Source organism: Poromitra crassiceps, assembly GCF_964638095.1.
Source record: "Poromitra crassiceps genome assembly, chromosome: 8".
NCBI lineage: Eukaryota > Metazoa > Chordata > Actinopteri > Beryciformes > Melamphaidae > Poromitra > Poromitra crassiceps.
The window spans coordinates 24,219,954-24,237,453 of NC_139629.1; the positions used below are offsets into that span (position 1 = coordinate 24,219,954).

At 46.0% G+C, this 17,500-nt stretch overlaps 1 protein-coding gene across 2 annotated transcripts in view; it reads left to right on the top strand.

Annotated features, from left to right (window-relative positions):
- Positions 1-17,500, top strand: part of adamts6 (ADAM metallopeptidase with thrombospondin type 1 motif, 6) — a gene marked incomplete at both ends in the record, with an annotated part of 103,102 nt that overhangs the window by 26,135 nt on the left and 59,467 nt on the right. For both annotated transcript variants that reach the window (XM_083641939.1, XM_083641938.1), the window contains 2 exons: positions 914-1,060; positions 12,799-12,940. In XM_083641939.1, coding sequence (XP_083498065.1) covers positions 914-1,060; positions 12,799-12,940 — 289 coding nt within the window. The remainder of the gene's footprint in view (positions 1-913; positions 1,061-12,798; positions 12,941-17,500) is intronic.

A 17,500-nucleotide genomic window follows, 5' to 3' on the forward strand; every position in this document is an offset into this window, starting at 1 on the left:
CCAGACAGGGTTTGACCCCCGACCCCTGCTCCCCTGCACACAGCTGTTTCAGAGCCACTGAGCCCTGTCTTTACAGCCAGGGCCACAGAGGGAGACATCCTCCACTCCACTGCCCGGCCTGTCGCCGTCCTCCAGAGCTGCTCAAGGTTTCCACTTAGGCCCCGTACAGACCTGGTATTACTGTAACATGCATCTTGGGTGATCCAATCGCAAGTGGACAACTCTAACTACGTGTGTGAACACACCCAAAACCTATCTTGGTATAAAAAAAACACTCCTGATAACATGACCTCCCATTCTGTCTCGCTCTACGTATCAGTCTGGACGACTGATGCGCTGCTCACATCGGATTCAGAGGGTGGGAGTACTTGCCGTGACAGACAACACCTTCAGCGAATGAGCGTCGGCAAATCCAATCCAAATCCACTCGGAACAACGATGAAAACATCTTTCCCGCTGAGAAACTCCGCTGGTGCATAATCTGGTTTAATTGTTGTTATTGAGTCTATTTTTGCAATAACTGCACTTATGGCACTTACTTACTAACATTAACGTTACTGCTCGTTGCTTTGGGAGACGCCATTACGGTTTTGCCAGCTGATTGGCCGGTTACGTCCTCAACTACAGCGCATGTCCCTGATTGTAATTTCAGCAAATCGCAGACTGATACGCAGACTGAAACAGAATGTGAAGACACGTTATCAGGATGGTTCTTACCAGGCTACCCAGGACGCATTGAGATCCGATCGCTCAGATCCCATTCGGAGGTGGTCTGAGTGGCCACATAGACCCCATAGTTAATTGCGACAGAAGGGTTGCTCTCTGTCTGACACAAAATGCCTAGGATATTGCTTTCATAGCCAGTTTCCTTATTTGAACCTTCTCTCTCTGCTTTTCATTTGGTGTGTTTCAGCTTTGGGATGAATCACGATGGGATCGGGAACTCGTGCGGGACCAAAGGCCACGAGACGGCCAAACTGATGGCTGCTCATATCACCGCCAACACCAACCCCTTCGCCTGGTCCGCCTGCAGCAAAGACTACATCACCAGCTTTCTCGAGTAAGTGGATGAGGGTCGCACCTCACGGGACTGTGTGTGTGTGTGTGTGTGTCTGTGTGTGTGTGTGTGTGTGTGTGTGTGTGTGTGTGTGTGTGTGTGTGTGTGTGTGTGTATGTGTGTGTGTGTGTGTAGAGAGAGGAGTTGCATGCCTTTTGGTTGTCTTGTATGCAAGTCCTTCCCCACCCGCTCACAGCCAAGACTCCTGCCAGCAGGCCTCCTTTGTGACTATACATGATGATAATAACTTTTGATTAGACATGACAACCGGGTGCCTTGCACCCTCAGGAGAACACGGCAGGAGATCTTGGAGCTGACATGGTGGTGATGTGTAGGCCCACTTCATGTGGACATTCCTTGGTTTCAACCCACTGCTTGGCTTCAACCACTGTTTCACTGTCTTGTGGGTAAGTCAAGGAAGACAAAGGCTTGGAGTGTAATGAATAGAAAAGTATCATGGCCACATTATGCAGGCCTTGATGGAGTGAGGAACCATTTCAAGTTCAATGCACAGCAGGTCTCCAGTTATGACCTTGCAGATACAGTATATATATAATATGGAGATATATAATAATAATATCTGGAACTGGCTTTCAAAATCTGGAAGGGAACAGATATGAGTGACAATGCCAGGTTTGATTTAAAGGAACTATTCACCGCTTTTCAACCAGCTTTGTATCATTACATTGTAGCCAGTATATGAACAATGTTTAACTTTCCTCCATGTTTCCAGCACCGAGAGCTCCACATTCGTCTGTCACCAGGAACTCCGCCCACCCCCCCCCCCCCCCCCCCTGCCAGCTGGTATGGCTCGTTAAGGCTCGTTAAAGCTCTCCATCTGATTCTCCGTGGATGCGGGCAAACCAAAATGAGTAAATACAATCTGTAGTTGGAATAACAGCCATGCGAGCCGGCACAGCTTCAAGATCTGCTCTACTTCCTAGAACCAGTGACGTCACTGGTTCTAGGAAGTAGAGCAGATCTTGAAGCCACGCCCCAGACACAGAGAGAACGTTAAAAAAACAATGTGTGTTTGTTTTTCACACTATATCCTAGGGGTGTCACGATACACTCAGTTCACGATACGATACGTATCACGATACTGGGTTCACGATAATGATACGATACGATACGATTTTAACAATATTTTTTTAAACTTGAATAATGACAATATATGACTGGAAAAGTAGTATTTTATTTGAAATGCACAAATACAAAACATGCTGTTGTGGGAAATTGTTATTACAATAACAACTAGAAAAAACATGAGATTGGAGATAAGGCTTATCTTGAAATAGAATGAGTTACACCGTCACTTAGATTTACTTTGAACTAAAAGGTTTCTCAGCAGTATAAATTCTCATTATGCATCTTCAGTTTTTCTTCAAACTCAAACAACAAGACTTTTCTTAGTCTATTTTTTATGCATCTTCAGTTTTTCCTGTCAAGTAAACAGTTTTGCCAGAAACTCAATTGAATGGTTTCTCTCCTGTATAACTTCTCATGTGTCTCTTCAGAGACTTGTTCAACTGAACTACTTTCCACACATTGAACTTAAACAAACAAAGACGTTTCTTTGTCTATTTTTGAAAAAGAAAAAAAAAAAAATTGCGATATGAGATTTCATCTCAACGATACATATCGTGACGTTTTACTATCGCGAAATTTCATGGGACGATATATTGTGACACCCCTACTATATCCCCATTCCGGATAGATAGAGCTCTGGTTAAAAAGCGGTGAATAGTTCCTTTAACTAAAAACCACTAGCCTGGTCCCTGCACATATTTGGTGGCTTGAGACGAGTTGAAGCTGCTTTCAGAAGAGCCCTGTGTGACTGAGTAGCCCCCATCGTACTGCTCACCAGAAGCGTGGAGAGGAAATGTTACACTGATTAAAGTGAGAAAACTCTGGGATAGGTTGCCACACTCATGGGGACAACATGGAGCATGAGAGGCATCCCGAGCTCTTAAAGCAGCTACGAGCAACTTTTTCGATTGTTATTAAACAGTATAAATTTAATATCAATGCATCACATCTTACCTCTAATAGTCGACGAGACCAACGCAGAGTAGTCTCGCTTGAACCCCGAGTGAATCGGCCAGTGTAGTCTGTCTGTGGCCAGGGAAGATCAGGAAGTGAAATGAAACGGTTTGCAGCAGCCACTTCGGCCATAACCACAAAATAACTTCCAAAAAACCTGTTAGAATATAACGAGAGATGTTCGCGAGAGTATGCGTGGCGTTCACATTGTTTATGCTATGTTGCTAGGCAGCGCGAACGGGGTAGGCAGGCAGCTGCGTTTCACTTCCGGGTTTCACTTCCGCGTTTCACTTCCGGGTAGCCGGGCCGGCGGTAAGGAGAGAGAGAGAGAGAGCCCCCTGTTGACGCGAGTTTAGACAGACACAGACTTAATAATCATCCAAGGGAGCAATCTCCGATTCACATGGCTTTGGTCTCAGCTACTATTATAGGTAAGATGTGATGCATCAATATTGTAATTATACTGTTTAATAACAATCGAAAAAGTTGCTCGTAGCTGCTTTAAAGCATCTCTGATAGACCCCTCAGGTCTATAGACACTCCGGTTTCTGGTCAGGAGTGAATGGGTTCCACCTTCTCCTGTGAAGGCTATCCCACATTGCTGGGAAGTGTTTGAATGGGAATCAGGAATATGCCCCTCCCAAGCCTGATGACATCTGTCAGATAAGGAAATGGCTTATAGTCCTCCTTGTCCCCTTAGCTGAGAAGCACATTGATATTCTTCATGCTTACCTATGTACCAACCTTGCCATCAGAGAATGTGGTCAGGGATTCCTTCTAATAGTGAAACAAAAGAGGAGGCTCCATTGCATTTGCTGGCATGACAAGATCCTCTTGCTAGTTCGCACTTTGTACCCTGGGTAGAAGAGTAGCAGATAGAGACAGAGAAAAAGAGGGAGTTGAGAAGAAATTGTATGGCGAGTAGGTCAGTTAGTGCCTTTGTCCCAGTCTTCCCCAGACAAAAGTGACATGCCATTCAGTGCCATTCAACGCATTGAATGCACACTACAGTAAGACAAGGGTGCCTTCGCTGCCACCTGTACTCAATTATATCTGTCTCCATGTGACACGCAGCTTCTCAGGGAAATGAAGGACAGCAAGAAAGTGACAGTAGACTTTAGTTTGGATGGAAACATCTTCAACATCAGAAGGCTCCAACCAACCACCGCACTCTGTAGGGAGTAGTAGATCCTAGTCTCTGATCCGGTCTCTTTGGCCCGTTGTGCTGAGGACCTTGCCGTGCCTGCTGCGGTTGTGAGGATTTACAGCGGGGGCGTGGCTGCCTGTTAGCAGCACCATCAAGAAGACAGAAGTGGTCTGTCACTGGAGGTCCACAATGCAGTCCCTATAGACTACCATTCACACACAATCATCCACAATCATTCACATGTCTCGGCATTGATCCTGCTATTTAAAGCGCAGCCACTAGCCACGCCTTCTGAGCTGCCTTTGGGAACGGCTGGTGTTGGATATTTCAAGACAATGATGTCCATCTCCAGGTCAGGTTTACTATCTGCTACAATCACACCCTTTTATACCTGGATCAGTGACAGCCACCGTACTATATACCATACTATACAAAGCATTGTCTGCAGACGCATTGAGGCCATGAGCACCCAGCATCAGATGCATTGGCTTGGGCCAGAGCCGTGTATATAGAAGAGTCGCGACATCTCCATTCCCTCCAATGGAGCGGTTTTTTATTCTTAAGAGTTCCAGGAAGTAAGGTCCTGGATTAAGCAGCCCTGTCGAGTTGCAGCAAAATGGACAGTTTGTGTTGTACTTTGATTTTTTTTTAAATCAAATTGTACATTATCAGCTTTATTTTAGCATTCAAAAGTAGCGCGAGACCCCTTCCTGGCTGTTCATTGGCTAATGAGTCACGCATTTTGGTCCTCCGCTGACGCCACTCTCTCTCTAGAGGACACTAGCCTGTGCATATCATTAGAAATAGGTGCATGTTTTCCCTTTTGTGAGACGCTATTGATCCCCCAAGAGACTTTATGGCATAACACTTACATAACTTACATAAGTTACATCTTAACAACTTACATAAGGTGGTTCGAGGTCAGAGGCCAGCGCCCTTGAGCTCTGAGGGATTCGATGCATTGCTCAAGGACACAGTTGGAAGCCTTGGCTCACTGCGCCCTCACATGCATGCTGGTGCATATCTGTGTGTGCCGGTGTGTGTAGTGTGTGTATATGTGGTGTGTGTATATGTGCATTATGTGGTGTGTGTGTGTGTGTGTATATGTGGTGTGTGTATATGTGCATTATGTGGTGTGTGTAGTGTGTGTATATGTGGTGTGTGTATATGTGCATTATGTGGTGTGTGTGTGTGTGTATATGTGGTGTGTGTATATGTGCATTATGTGTTGTGTGTACAGTATATGTGCATTATGTGGTGTGTGTGTGTGTGTGTGTATATGTGGTGTGTGTATATGTGCATTATGTGGTGTGTGTGTATATGTGGTGTGTGTGTGTGTGTGTGTGTGTATATGTGGTGTGTGTGTGTGTGTGTGTGTGTATATGTGGTGTGTGTGTGTGTGTATATGGTGTGTGTGTGTGCGTGTGTATATGTGGTGTGTGTGTGTGTGTATATGGTGTGTGTGTGTGCGTGTGTATATGTGGTGTGTGTATACGTGCATTATGTGGTGTGTGTATATGTGCATTATGTGGTGTGTGTGTGTGTGTATATGTGGTGTGTATGTGTGTGTATATGTGGTGTGTGTATATGTGCATTATGTGGTGTGTGTGTGTGTGTGTGTATATGTGGTGTGTGTACATGTGTATATGTTGGAGACTTGAACAGGGTTTTTTGTAATCCATCCACAGGCTAAGCACAGGTTTCTACTGTCGAGACATAAAGAACACATCATGGCCATTCAGACTGTTATCTTTTACTGTACCCTGAATAACACAAGTATTTATGTATTCTTCTAGCCCCTGCAAAGAAGCATGTTCGTAGCATATTTCAAACATCACGCTTAATTTGTAAGTGTCTCTCAGTATATAACACGATAACAGATAGATTTCAGGCTTAGAACTTTTAAGTAAATATTCTACTCAGGAGCTTTCCACAGAAAAAACTATGTTTAATGTCCTTGAAGTCCCTGAACCCAATGAATATGTTTTAGACAGCAGTCTCATAGAGTACAGGCTATTTGGCGTTAGTTCACAGAATGGAGAGAGCGGCGACTACTAGTCATGACTAGACTCAAGACACTTAACTCAATAGCAGGCATCCTTTTTTTCCATCTTTTTTAGTGGAGGGTTTTCTTTCAGCTCAGCTTTGACGGCTCACCGCAGAGACTTGAGTGCCGGTTGCAAATCCCATTGTACAACCATAGGGTGAGGTAACGCTATGATGCAGGGCAAGGCCTGTCTGTCTGTGTCTGTGTGCGCCTGTCTGTTTGTGGATTCAGGTTGAGCTCGCAAGTCCCTCCAGGAAAGCGGATAATAGCGTCCGTGGGTTGTCAGATGGCGTTTCCTGCCGAAAGCTGTGGGAGGACGGTTGCTGAACAACACTTGTGACAGAGATGACAGTATAAAGCTGTCGGTGGGAAGGTTGCTGTGACAGAGATGACAGTATAAAGCTGTTGGGAGGGAAAGTTGCTGTGACAGAGATCTGTTGGGAGGGAAGGTTGCTGTGACAGAGATGACAGTATAAAGCTGTTGGAGGGAAGGTTGCTGTGACAGAGATGACAGTATAAAGCTGTTGGAGGGAAGGTTGCTGTGACAGAGATGACAGTATAAAGCTGTTGGAGGGAAGGTTGCTGTGACAGAGATGACAGTATAAAGCTGTTGGGAGGGAAGGTTGCTGTGACAGAGATGACAGTATAAAGCTGTTGGGAGGGAAGGTTGCTGTGACAGAGATGACAGTATAAAGCTGTCGGAGGGAAGGTTGCTGTGACAGAGATGACAGTATAAAGCTGTTGGAGGGAAGGTTGCTGTGACAGAGATGACAGTATAAAGCTGTCGGAGGGAAGGTTGCTGTGACAGAGATGACAGTATAAAGCTGTTGGAGGGAAGGTTGCTGTGACAGAGATGACAGTATAAAGCTGTTGGAGGGAAGGTTGCTGTGACAGAGATGACAGTATAAAGCTGTTGGGAGGGAAGGTTGCTGTGACAGAGATGACAGTATAAAGCTGTTGGAGGGAAGGTTGCTGTGACAGAGATGACAGTATAAAGCTGTTGGAGGGAAGGTTGCTGTGACAGAGATGACAGTATAAAGCTGTCGGAGGGAAGGTTGCTGTGACAGAGATGACAGTATAAAGCTGTTGGGAGGGAAGGTTGCTGTGACAGAGATGACAGTATAAAGCTGTTGGGAGGGAAGGTTGCTGTGACAGAGATGACAGTATAAAGCTGTTGGAGGGAAGGTTGCTGTGACAGAGATGACAGTATAAAGCTGTTGGGAGGGAAGGTTGCTGTGACAGAGATGACAGTATAAAGCTGTTGGGAGGGAAGGTTGCTGTGACAGAGATGACAGTATAAAGCTGTTGGAGGGAAGGTTGCTGTGACAGAGATGACAGTATAAAGCTGTTGGAGGGAAGGTTGCTGTGACAGAGATGACAGTATAAAGCTGTTGGGAGGGAAGGTTGCTGTGACAGAGATGACAGTATAAAGCTGTTGGAGGGAAGGTTGCTGTGACAGAGATGACAGTATAAAGCTGTTGGAGGGAAGGTTGCTGTGACAGAGATGACAGTATAAAGCTGTCAGAGGGAAGGTTGCTGTGACAGAGATGACAGTATAAAGCTGTTGGGAGGGAAGGTTGCTGTGACAGAGATGACAGTATAAAGCTGTTGGAGGGAAGGTTGCTGTGACAGAGATGACAGTATAAAGCTGTTGGAGGGAAGGTTGCTGTGACAGAGATGACAGTATAAAGCTGTTGGGAGGGAAGGTTGCTGTGACAGAGATGACAGTATAAAGCTGTTGGGAGGGAAGGTTGCTGTGACAGAGATGACAGTATAAAGCTGTCGGAGGGAAGGTTACTGTGACAGAGATGACAGTATAAAGCTGTCGGAGGGAAGGTTGCTGTGACAGAGATGACAGTATAAAGCTGTTGGGAGGGAAGGTTGCTGTGACAGAGATGACAGTATAAAGCTGTCGGAGGGAAGGTTGCTGTGACAGAGATGACAGTATAAAGCTGTCGGAGGGAAGGTTGCTGTGACAGAGATGACAGTATGGTGTGCCAGCTTGGAGCCGGCACACAAAGAGCTGCTTCTCTGCTGCTCTGTTAGGGTTCTGTCATACTGTAGGCCGCTCTTGGCTGCAGTGTCCAGGGATGACTAAAGCCAGCTCTCGCAAGAGAGAGACCACGCTGTTTTACTTTGCTGCTGGGCTTATATTATGTATCTCTATTCGTATCAGTCTTGTTTCTCGGGTTTTTCCTTTTCATTCCGGCTTTATTGCTTTTAGCTTTTATGTCGCTTACAAAAGGGGTTCTGTCTGTAAACTCCAATTATCCTCTCTTTCTCTCCCTCAATCAGTTTGTTGGATATCTCCACGCTTCTCCCTGCCAAGTAAACAACTTTGGCTGTGGTGTTGGCCTACATTCACAGTCTTGCTAGTTGCAATGTGCGCTGCTTTGTTTGGCTTTTTTAAGAATGGTTTATGAATGCAGTCACAGTTCAGTCATAGTTTATCCTCCCAAGTTTGCATGCCAGTTTGCTATAAATGTCAAAAGGCAAGTCAGCTTGGATTTATTTCACTCTCACAGAGCACACACACTCTATTTGTTTGCAGTTGATATTCCAATCAGTCTGGCTAGTGCCTTACGATTATTATCTAGTAATTATTCTGACTTAATCATATGCAGCTTGGACGATACCTCATGTCTCAGCCAGAGCCGTATAATAGAAGAGTTGCGACATCAGTTTCTTTTCTTTTTTTTACCTCACAAGAGTTCCCGGAAGTAAGGTTCTGGATTAAGCAGCGCTGTCGAGTTGCAGCAAAATGGAGCGTTTGTGATGTACTTTGAAAGGGTCAGACGTTTAAAGAATCAAATTGTATATTATCAGCTTTATTTTATGCATTCAAACGTCTCTCGTCTTCCTGGCTATTCATTGGCTACATGTCACGCATTTTGGACCTCCGCTGCCGCCACTGTCTTACTAGATTGCTCTGGTCTCAGCCATTGGTCGGGAGCCAATATGCATTCTGGGTAAAAGCTGCATAGCTTGCATTGATATGAGTGACCAAGGTCAAAGTTCAGGGGGACTGCTGAATTTGGCTGCCTCCAGTGGACAGGAAGCCTGTGTGACTATGTCAAATAATAGCTTCAATGTTTAAACTTTGGACTATTTTGTCTCTCTCCAAACCAACACATAGTGAGGTTTGCCTGAGTGCATAGGCAGTCCAGGGGGCCCAGAGCCCGGTTTGTCTGGCTCACTCTGATGGGAGGGTGCTCTCAGGAAGAGGAGCCAAGAAATAGGATTATTTCATACAATAAAAAAAGCGTAGGAGATAGATACAGAGAGAAAGAGACAGAGGGAGAGAGTTGAGAAGAAATGGTATACTTTGTAGGCCAGTGCCTTCTTACTCAATCTCTTTGGTTTAGTTCAAGACTTTTGATACTCTGGTGAAGGGCATGGGGTCATTGTTTAGCTAATGTTTAGTCTGAGGGAAAAACATTGTTTTGTGTTATGTGTTTTTTTGTCCAAAGAGTATGATATGAAGCTATAAAGATCATTGGCGTTAGCCTGCTAAAACCATCCTGATCACATGACCTCACATCCTGTTTGGCTCCATGTATCAGTCTGGTCTTCCAGTCACTCACATCAATGTCAGTGGGCAGGAGTACTTGCCTTGACAGACACCTTCAACACCTTCAGCCAATCAGAGTCGCTAGATCTAATCCAAATCCACTCAGAAGAACGCTGAAAACGTCTTTTCCACCGAGAAACTCCGTTGGTGCAGGGCGTCCGGGTAGTGTAGAGGTAGATTCCCTGCCTAACCAGCACGAGGGTCGCAGGTTCACACTCCCGTGTTACCTTGGTAACGGGCTTGGTCGGCCATCCATACAGGCACGATTGGCTGGTGTCTGCGGGTGGGAAGCCAGGTTGGGGGTATGTGTCCTGGTCACTGCACTAGCGCCTCCTCTGGTCGGTCGGGGCGCCTGGTCGGGGTGGAAGGGAACTGGTGGGAATAGCGTGATCCTCCCACGTGCTACAGTACGTCCTGCCGGTGAAGCTCCCCATGTCATGTGAAAAGAAGCCGCTGGCAACTGCGCATGTATCAGATGAAGTATGGTGCTATTCTCGGCTCTTTCCAGATCATCAGAGGGTGGAGCAGCGACCGGGGCAGCAGGGGGGGGGGGGGGAAATTGGCCAAGTATAATTGGGGAGAAAATGGGGAATAATTCTGAAAAAATAATAACAATAAAAAAAAGAAACTCCGCTGGTGCATACTCTTGTTCTTGTTCAATTGTTGTTATTGAGTCTATTTCTGCAATAACTGCACTTACGGCTGTTTACACCAGCTGTTTACATCAGCAACCTATCCACCTCTGGCACACAAAGCCTTAACCAGTGGCACGGCAGCACACAGTAGCAATAAGTGAGCAATTGAGATTTTTTTGCCAAATTACCTCTTTCACAGTTATTTAGGATATTTACGGTAGTGACACGACCACGCTACTCTGCCTCTGATTGGTTACCCTCCATGCATTCCGTACATTCTAAAGCAGCAGAGAGCAGTTGAAAATGTCGGCGTTAAAGACAGACATAATGCATAATGTCAGATCCTCCAGCTAAAAAAGCAAGCCAATTTGAAAATGGCACTTCATATCAAACAGGTTGCTGAGCCCTGCTCTACACTAATGTTAACGTTAACATTAGCACGAACGTTAACGTTACCGCTCGTTGCTTCGGGAGACGCCATTATTACTGTTGGCAGCTTGCGTTGTCAACTACGGCGCATGTCCCTGGTTGGCCCAGTTAGATTGTAATTTGTGGAAGTCCAGACTGAAACGTAGAGCAAAACAGAATGTGAGGTCACATGATCCGGATGGTTTAACCAACCATTTTTCATCTTTTTTTCCAATCTGAAAATGAGTTTGTCCACATTTGCCTTCTGAATGCTATCTGGTCGAGGCAGTAATGTTTGAGTTTAAATCTGATAGAGAAGACCAGACTCGGCTCTCCGCCCTCTCTCTCCGCAGTATTGTATTCTGGGCCCAAGTTGCTGTCTGCACGATCCTGAAGTGTAGCTCAGCTCTACGTTGATGTTGTCACCAGGCCCACTTCTCCTTTCCAGGGATGGGAAGCATTCCACTGCACGTTGCTGCTGGAAAGAACACAGTGTTATAGTAAATAGTCATAGTCATATTTTGTCTCCAAAGACTCCTCTGAATCAACCTTATTATGAGAGAAAGTGAGTAGCCGCAGCGTTTCAAAGTGAAATACACCCCTGTTGCAGTATTGGCGCTTTAATGGAGGAATGGTGAATATACAGCTCCTCGCAGACTCATAAGACTTAAGGCAAGGCGGTGTAGACTTAACACCGAGTATGAGTAGACGTTCACTGCCAGAGACCAGGGAGAAACAGTTTGTCCCGCTCCGTGATTTGTGACGTCTCGCCAGCGTAGCTCGAAAATAATCAAATGTAAACAATAGAAAGGGATTGTTTTTAATCTCTTGCACGTTGTTGATGCAGTAGGTCCAGGCATTGATTTTCCTATCACAGATTGCTGTAGTTTTGGGAGAGAGCTCTACAATTCCACACAAATGCCAATTTTCTATTTCTACAAGACAAGTGATTTTACAATGCAAATTTGGTGTTCTAGTTGAAAAGAATGACATTATGAAACTTTTTTGTTTTTTTTAATTGATTGATATCCCCATCTAACAGTAGTAGCAGCAGGAATGCTGTGTTTGACTCTGACAGAGGCGTCTATCTACTAAACAGTAGTAGAGTCTCTCCCTCTGTGAGCCAAGCAGCGTCTGCCCTCAGAGGCAGGGAGAGAGAAGCATCTAGACAGCAACGCAGACAGTTAAATAAGCTCCACATCTCAACCCAGAATAAACACACACACGGCGACAAAAGCCACTCTGTGTGCTTCTTGGCTGACGCTAAGTGTTTTTTTATTTTCCAGATGTGTGGAACGTTGCTTACTAGAATACAGTGCAAAATTGCTGTGTGCATATGGTTTTTCTTCCAGTGAGTTGTATGTGAGCGCACATATTTCTATCTGACAAAACAGACTAAACATATTCCTAGGGCCGGACATATGACCTACAGCCCACTCCAGAGTTTTCCTCTTTCCTGCTCTGTCATTTTATTGGCTCCTCCATGGATTCTATATACGCTGTAAGGCAGTATAGTGGAGCACAGAGCCTTATAATCAGAGAAGGCTGGACTTTTCAGACAGGCAGATAGACAGGCAGGCAGGCAGGCAGGCAGTCTGCTCTCTCTCCCTCTGGTAAAATGTCTCTCGCCCTCTTCCCTTCAACACCCCATCTGATGAAGGGGTGTTGATGTCTGATATCAACATTAATTACATGACAACCTTTCTACAATGCTACTTTGGTGGTAAATGAATCAAACAACGCCAAAACAAGGTCTTCAAGGGATGGGGGCGGGGGCCCTGTCTGTCTCATATAGTTGTCAAGCCTTTTGGCATTTCTGATAATCAGCCAAGTGGAGAACGGTTGCTCTGTGTAAGAAACAATCCTATTGTAGGTTTGTTTTTTTGACAGCTCAGGTCGGGGGACGTGTCTGGACAATGAACCTCTGAAACGAGACTTCCTGTACCCAACAGTGGCCCCGGGGCAGGTGTACGATGCCGATGAGCAGTGTCGCTTCCAGTACGGAGCCTCCTCGCGCCAGTGCAAGTATGGGGTAAGAAACCAGCATCTGTCCGCTCACCTGTTCACTTCTCATTGGACCCCAAAGTGGTCCCACCCACACACAATGTTTTTCACCCAGATCAGCTCATTAGATTCCAGCTCACTATAGTTCCAAGATCCCACACATATATTCAGACGACGATGAAAGAGAGAAGAAGATGTGGTGGGTATGATATGATTCAGAGGGAATGCTTGTGCAACATCTTTGGCTTTGAGCGGCGTGGAGTCCGCACTCGATCGTGATTCGTGGATCAATGTTGTGCTGAAACACTGGACTGGACTTGACTTTGGGAGGGGAATGGGTACATGTAGATTGGGATAATATCATTTAAGGAGGAGATTAAGAATCCGGTGGGATACAAAAGGGGACTGAACAAGTGGGGACAACGTTGATTGGGTGGCTGTAATTTGAGTGGCTAGTGGTAATTTGGCTGTGACCCATTTACCTGCCGGAGGGGGGAAATAAGCTTGGAAGCTCTACAGTGTGCAACTGCACTTTGCTGTAGGTCAAATACTTTGAATGACCAACTCCAATGTGCCGGCTGGGATGTTACATTTCGTTCACCTCATAGCATAATTGCCTAAGCTGGGGCTGGCCACAATATGACTTAGGGAATTATGCTATGAGGCTAACGATTTGGGATGCTACATTTTCTAATTGGTGTTAAAGTGAGAGAACATAATGACAGGTATACATTAATGGCAATGCTTGAGATTAGCCAAAGAGGCAAATGCCAATGACATTTGAACATTTTGTCTGTTTAGAGACGTCACATTATTCAGACATCTCTCAAGGGGACAGATGTTTAGCTTCTAGGTGACGGGAAACCTTGGATGTACTACATGCAGCTGGCGTGGTCCCAGTTTGGAGAAATGGAGATTGGCTGCATCAGGCAAGTAGAGCTCTCAACAACAATAAAAACAACAACACAAATATGCTTCCATACTGCTCACCTGGCATAATCCCAGTCTCCACAAGCCCTCAGATGCCAAGTTGACTTGAAAAGACAGCTACACCCTGATTTGAGCTGAAATCTTCACTATTCACTTTTTACGTTTTTGCTCGTGACCCTGTTCACACTCGGCAGACAGCTCTACATGCCTGATGCGGCCGGTCTCCATGTCTCCAAACTGGGACCACGCCGGCTGCATTCTACTGCATGTAGTTAGTACACTGACTGTCGGCAAGCACCTCATACAACCCCACATCAAAACACCCCCTTTAAGGCAGTACAGATGTTTCAACTTCTACATCGCATGAAGATGTCCGAGGTGAACCAACACTGTGCTGGACACTCAGCTGTCAACGGCTCGTCAGAGGAGGCTTGATGATCCAGTTCTCATGTCTTTAGAAATGACAGACCTGATGATAAAGTGCTAACGTCTTTAGAAAGGACAGACCTTGATCGTTCGTTGAGTTGAGGCAAAAGAGTTGTGAGGGTTACTGTACTGTATGTAATGTAGTGATTTAGAAGGAAGAGGAGCACCACCGGGCATTGGGCTATACCGTCGAATAACTGAGTTAGTTGCTGGGTTTGTACAAATGTTGGTTCCTAGGCACTGGAAATGTTGGTTCCTAGGCACTGGAAATGTTGGTTCCTAGGCACTGGAAATGTTGGTTCCTAGGCACTGGAAATGTTGGTTCCTAGGCACTGGAAATGTTGGTTCCTAGGCACTGGAAAGATGTGTTCCAAAACGTTAGAGGAAACAAAGAGCTCCGCAGCACAGTGGTGAGGTTGAACGGAGCAGATGATTTAAGTATATCTCAGAAACGTTGAGGTGGATACAGTACAGCTGGGGGGGTTTGGATTGGAACTACAGCTGTGCTTGCATGAAGGTAGTGAGAGAAGCAGAAGAAGAAGCCCCACCTGATATGATTTTCCCACACAACTGACCGGAATGCTAGAAGCAGAGAAAAGGAGAGGACATGAGACAGTTCACAGCCAGAGAAGACAACTGTGCTTGGGACCTAATCCAGGAGGGGAGTGGGAGGCATGAGGAGCTCCAGGATAAGCGATAAGAGCTACTTGGGACTGAGAAACTAAATGGATAGCCAGCGTACTGAGGAAGAAGAGGGGGAAAGTCTGCCGCACTGCTATGGAGGATGGGTCAGTGGGGAGACTTATAACCAGGGGTGTCAAACATACGGCCCGCGGGCCAGGCCCGCCAAAAGGTCCAGTCCAGCTCACAGGATGACTTTGCAAAGTGTGAACATTGCACTGAGAAGTCCTTCATTCTCCTTGCCATCAGTCTGAATGAGCAGAAGCATAAACGTGTCCCCCAATTGTTTTATGTAATGTGGAAAAACTGAGCTATAATATTGTTGAAATTGCAGTCAGACTGGTTATCATCTGTTTTGGAAATGGATGGTCCATTCAACTGTGAATGTTCTCTAAATGTACCGGTACGTCTTTACACCACAAGGAAATGGGAACATTTGGAGGTGTTTATTATGCACTGATTTTCTTTGTCTGGCCCACTTGAGATGAAATTGGGTCACATGTGGCCCGTGGACTCAAATAGGTTTGACACCCCTGGATTAAAGGATGAGCCCGTGCTGCTGCCGATGCGACAAAGTTAACTTGCAGAGATGGCAAAGAATAGGTGGGAAAACGCAAGCCGAAAGGGAGGGTAGGTGACGAAGGCAAGAAGCGAAGGGCATTTTTATTCGGGATGAAAGTGGAGGTGAGGTTGGGAGAGCTGTGGTGGAGAGGTTTGCAATTGGGGTGGAGGAGGTGGAGACGGGAGGAGAGGAGAGGGGAGGAGGAGAGAAGAGGGGAGGAGAGGAGAGGGGAGGAGGAGAGGGGAGGAGAGGAGAGGAGAGGAGAGGGGAGGAGAGGAGAGGAGAGGGGAGGAGGAGAGGAGAGGGGAGGGGAGGGGAGGAGAGGAGAGGGGAGGAGAGGAGAGGGGAGGGGAGGAGAGGGGAGGGGAGGAGAGGGGAGGGGAGGAGAGGAGAGGGGAGGAGAGGAGAGGAGAGGGGAGGGGAGGAGAGGGGAGGGGAGGAGGAGAGGAGGGGGAGGAGGAGAGGAGAGGGGAGGAGAGGAGAGGGGAGGAGAGGAGAGGAGAGGAGAGGGGAGGAGAGGAGAGGAGAGGAGAGGGGAGGAGAGGAGAGGAGAGGGGAGGGGAGGAGAGGAGAGGGGAGGAGGAGAGGGGAGGAGGAGAGGAGGGGGAGGAGGAGAGGAGGGGGAATAGGAGCAGACAAAGGTACTTCCGTGGGAAATAGTAGGCTGGCTGGAGAAGATGCAAGCTTAGACATGGGAACTCAGCAGGGCGTAGTAGTTATAGACGTAGACGTGTTATAGTTATAAAGTAGTTATAAGCAGAGTCAGAGATTGGCACCCTTTTCATTGAATTGTAAAAACTGATAGTGTTTGTAGTAACATCTGAGCTAAGCGGCAGTGATGTACACTGACGGTGTATTCAGTTATGTACACTGACGGTCTATGTATTCAGTGATGTACACTGACGGTCTATATATTCAGTGGTGTACACTGACAGTGTATTCAGTGATCTACACTGACGGTGTATTCAGCGATGTACACTGACGGTGTATTCAGTGATGTACACTGACAGTGTATTCAGTGGTGTACACTGACGGTGTATTCAGTGATGTACACTGATGGTCTATGTATTCAGTGGTGTACACTGATGGTGTATGTATTCAGTGGTGTACACTGACAGTGTATTCAGTGATGTACACTGACGGTGTATGTATTCAGTGATGTACACTGACGGTGTATTCAGTGATGTACACTGACGGTGTATTCAGTGCTTTCTGGGATCAGAAGGAAGACTTTTCTCCAAGCTTAGATTTCCTCATAGAGATTAGAGGTGCAGGATATCAAGGCAAGGGCAGATTACCTTTAATTATTGCCTGGGAAATGGAATGAGTCTGAGCCTCTTTTTCCCCCAATCTCCAAACTTCTTGTACAAAGAGAGAGGACTCAACACCCCCATCGTCTGTTTCCTTGTTGTTTTGATGATATGATGATTTTGTGATGATAGTCATTCCCCCTCCCTTAAAAAAAACCCCCACGGCACATAAAGTGTAATAGGCAGCAAACAACAAGGAACAACCACACAGTAAAAGGAGAGGTTGAAAGAAGCCTCAAAGTATTAACGAACAAAAACGCAATGTTGTTTTGCGTTACATAAATATAATGTGGGGGCATACAGTCTGATGCAAAAAAAAAAAAGGACAGAGATTAGCCGAGATCACAAGAGTTATTTCGTTTCATTGAAAGAAATATCTGACAGCAGATTATAACCGGCCCCAAATCAAGCCCTGTTATTTTGGCTCTTAAGCTCATAATTGTGGTTTTAGATCACCATGAAAGACACCCATTTATGAGCGGGTAGGATTCCAGCGTGCGCTCTGCTTCAACAGAACTAGATTTGTAGTTTTTCATCTTTGGCTAGATTGTAGTTTTTCATCTGGGAGGATTCTGACAATCATCTCTATTTCATTCGGCCATCTGCTAAAGAGATGTCCTCTGTGCCTGCTTACAGGACACATGTGACCGCAGAAATGGATCAAATATTGAATGCATGG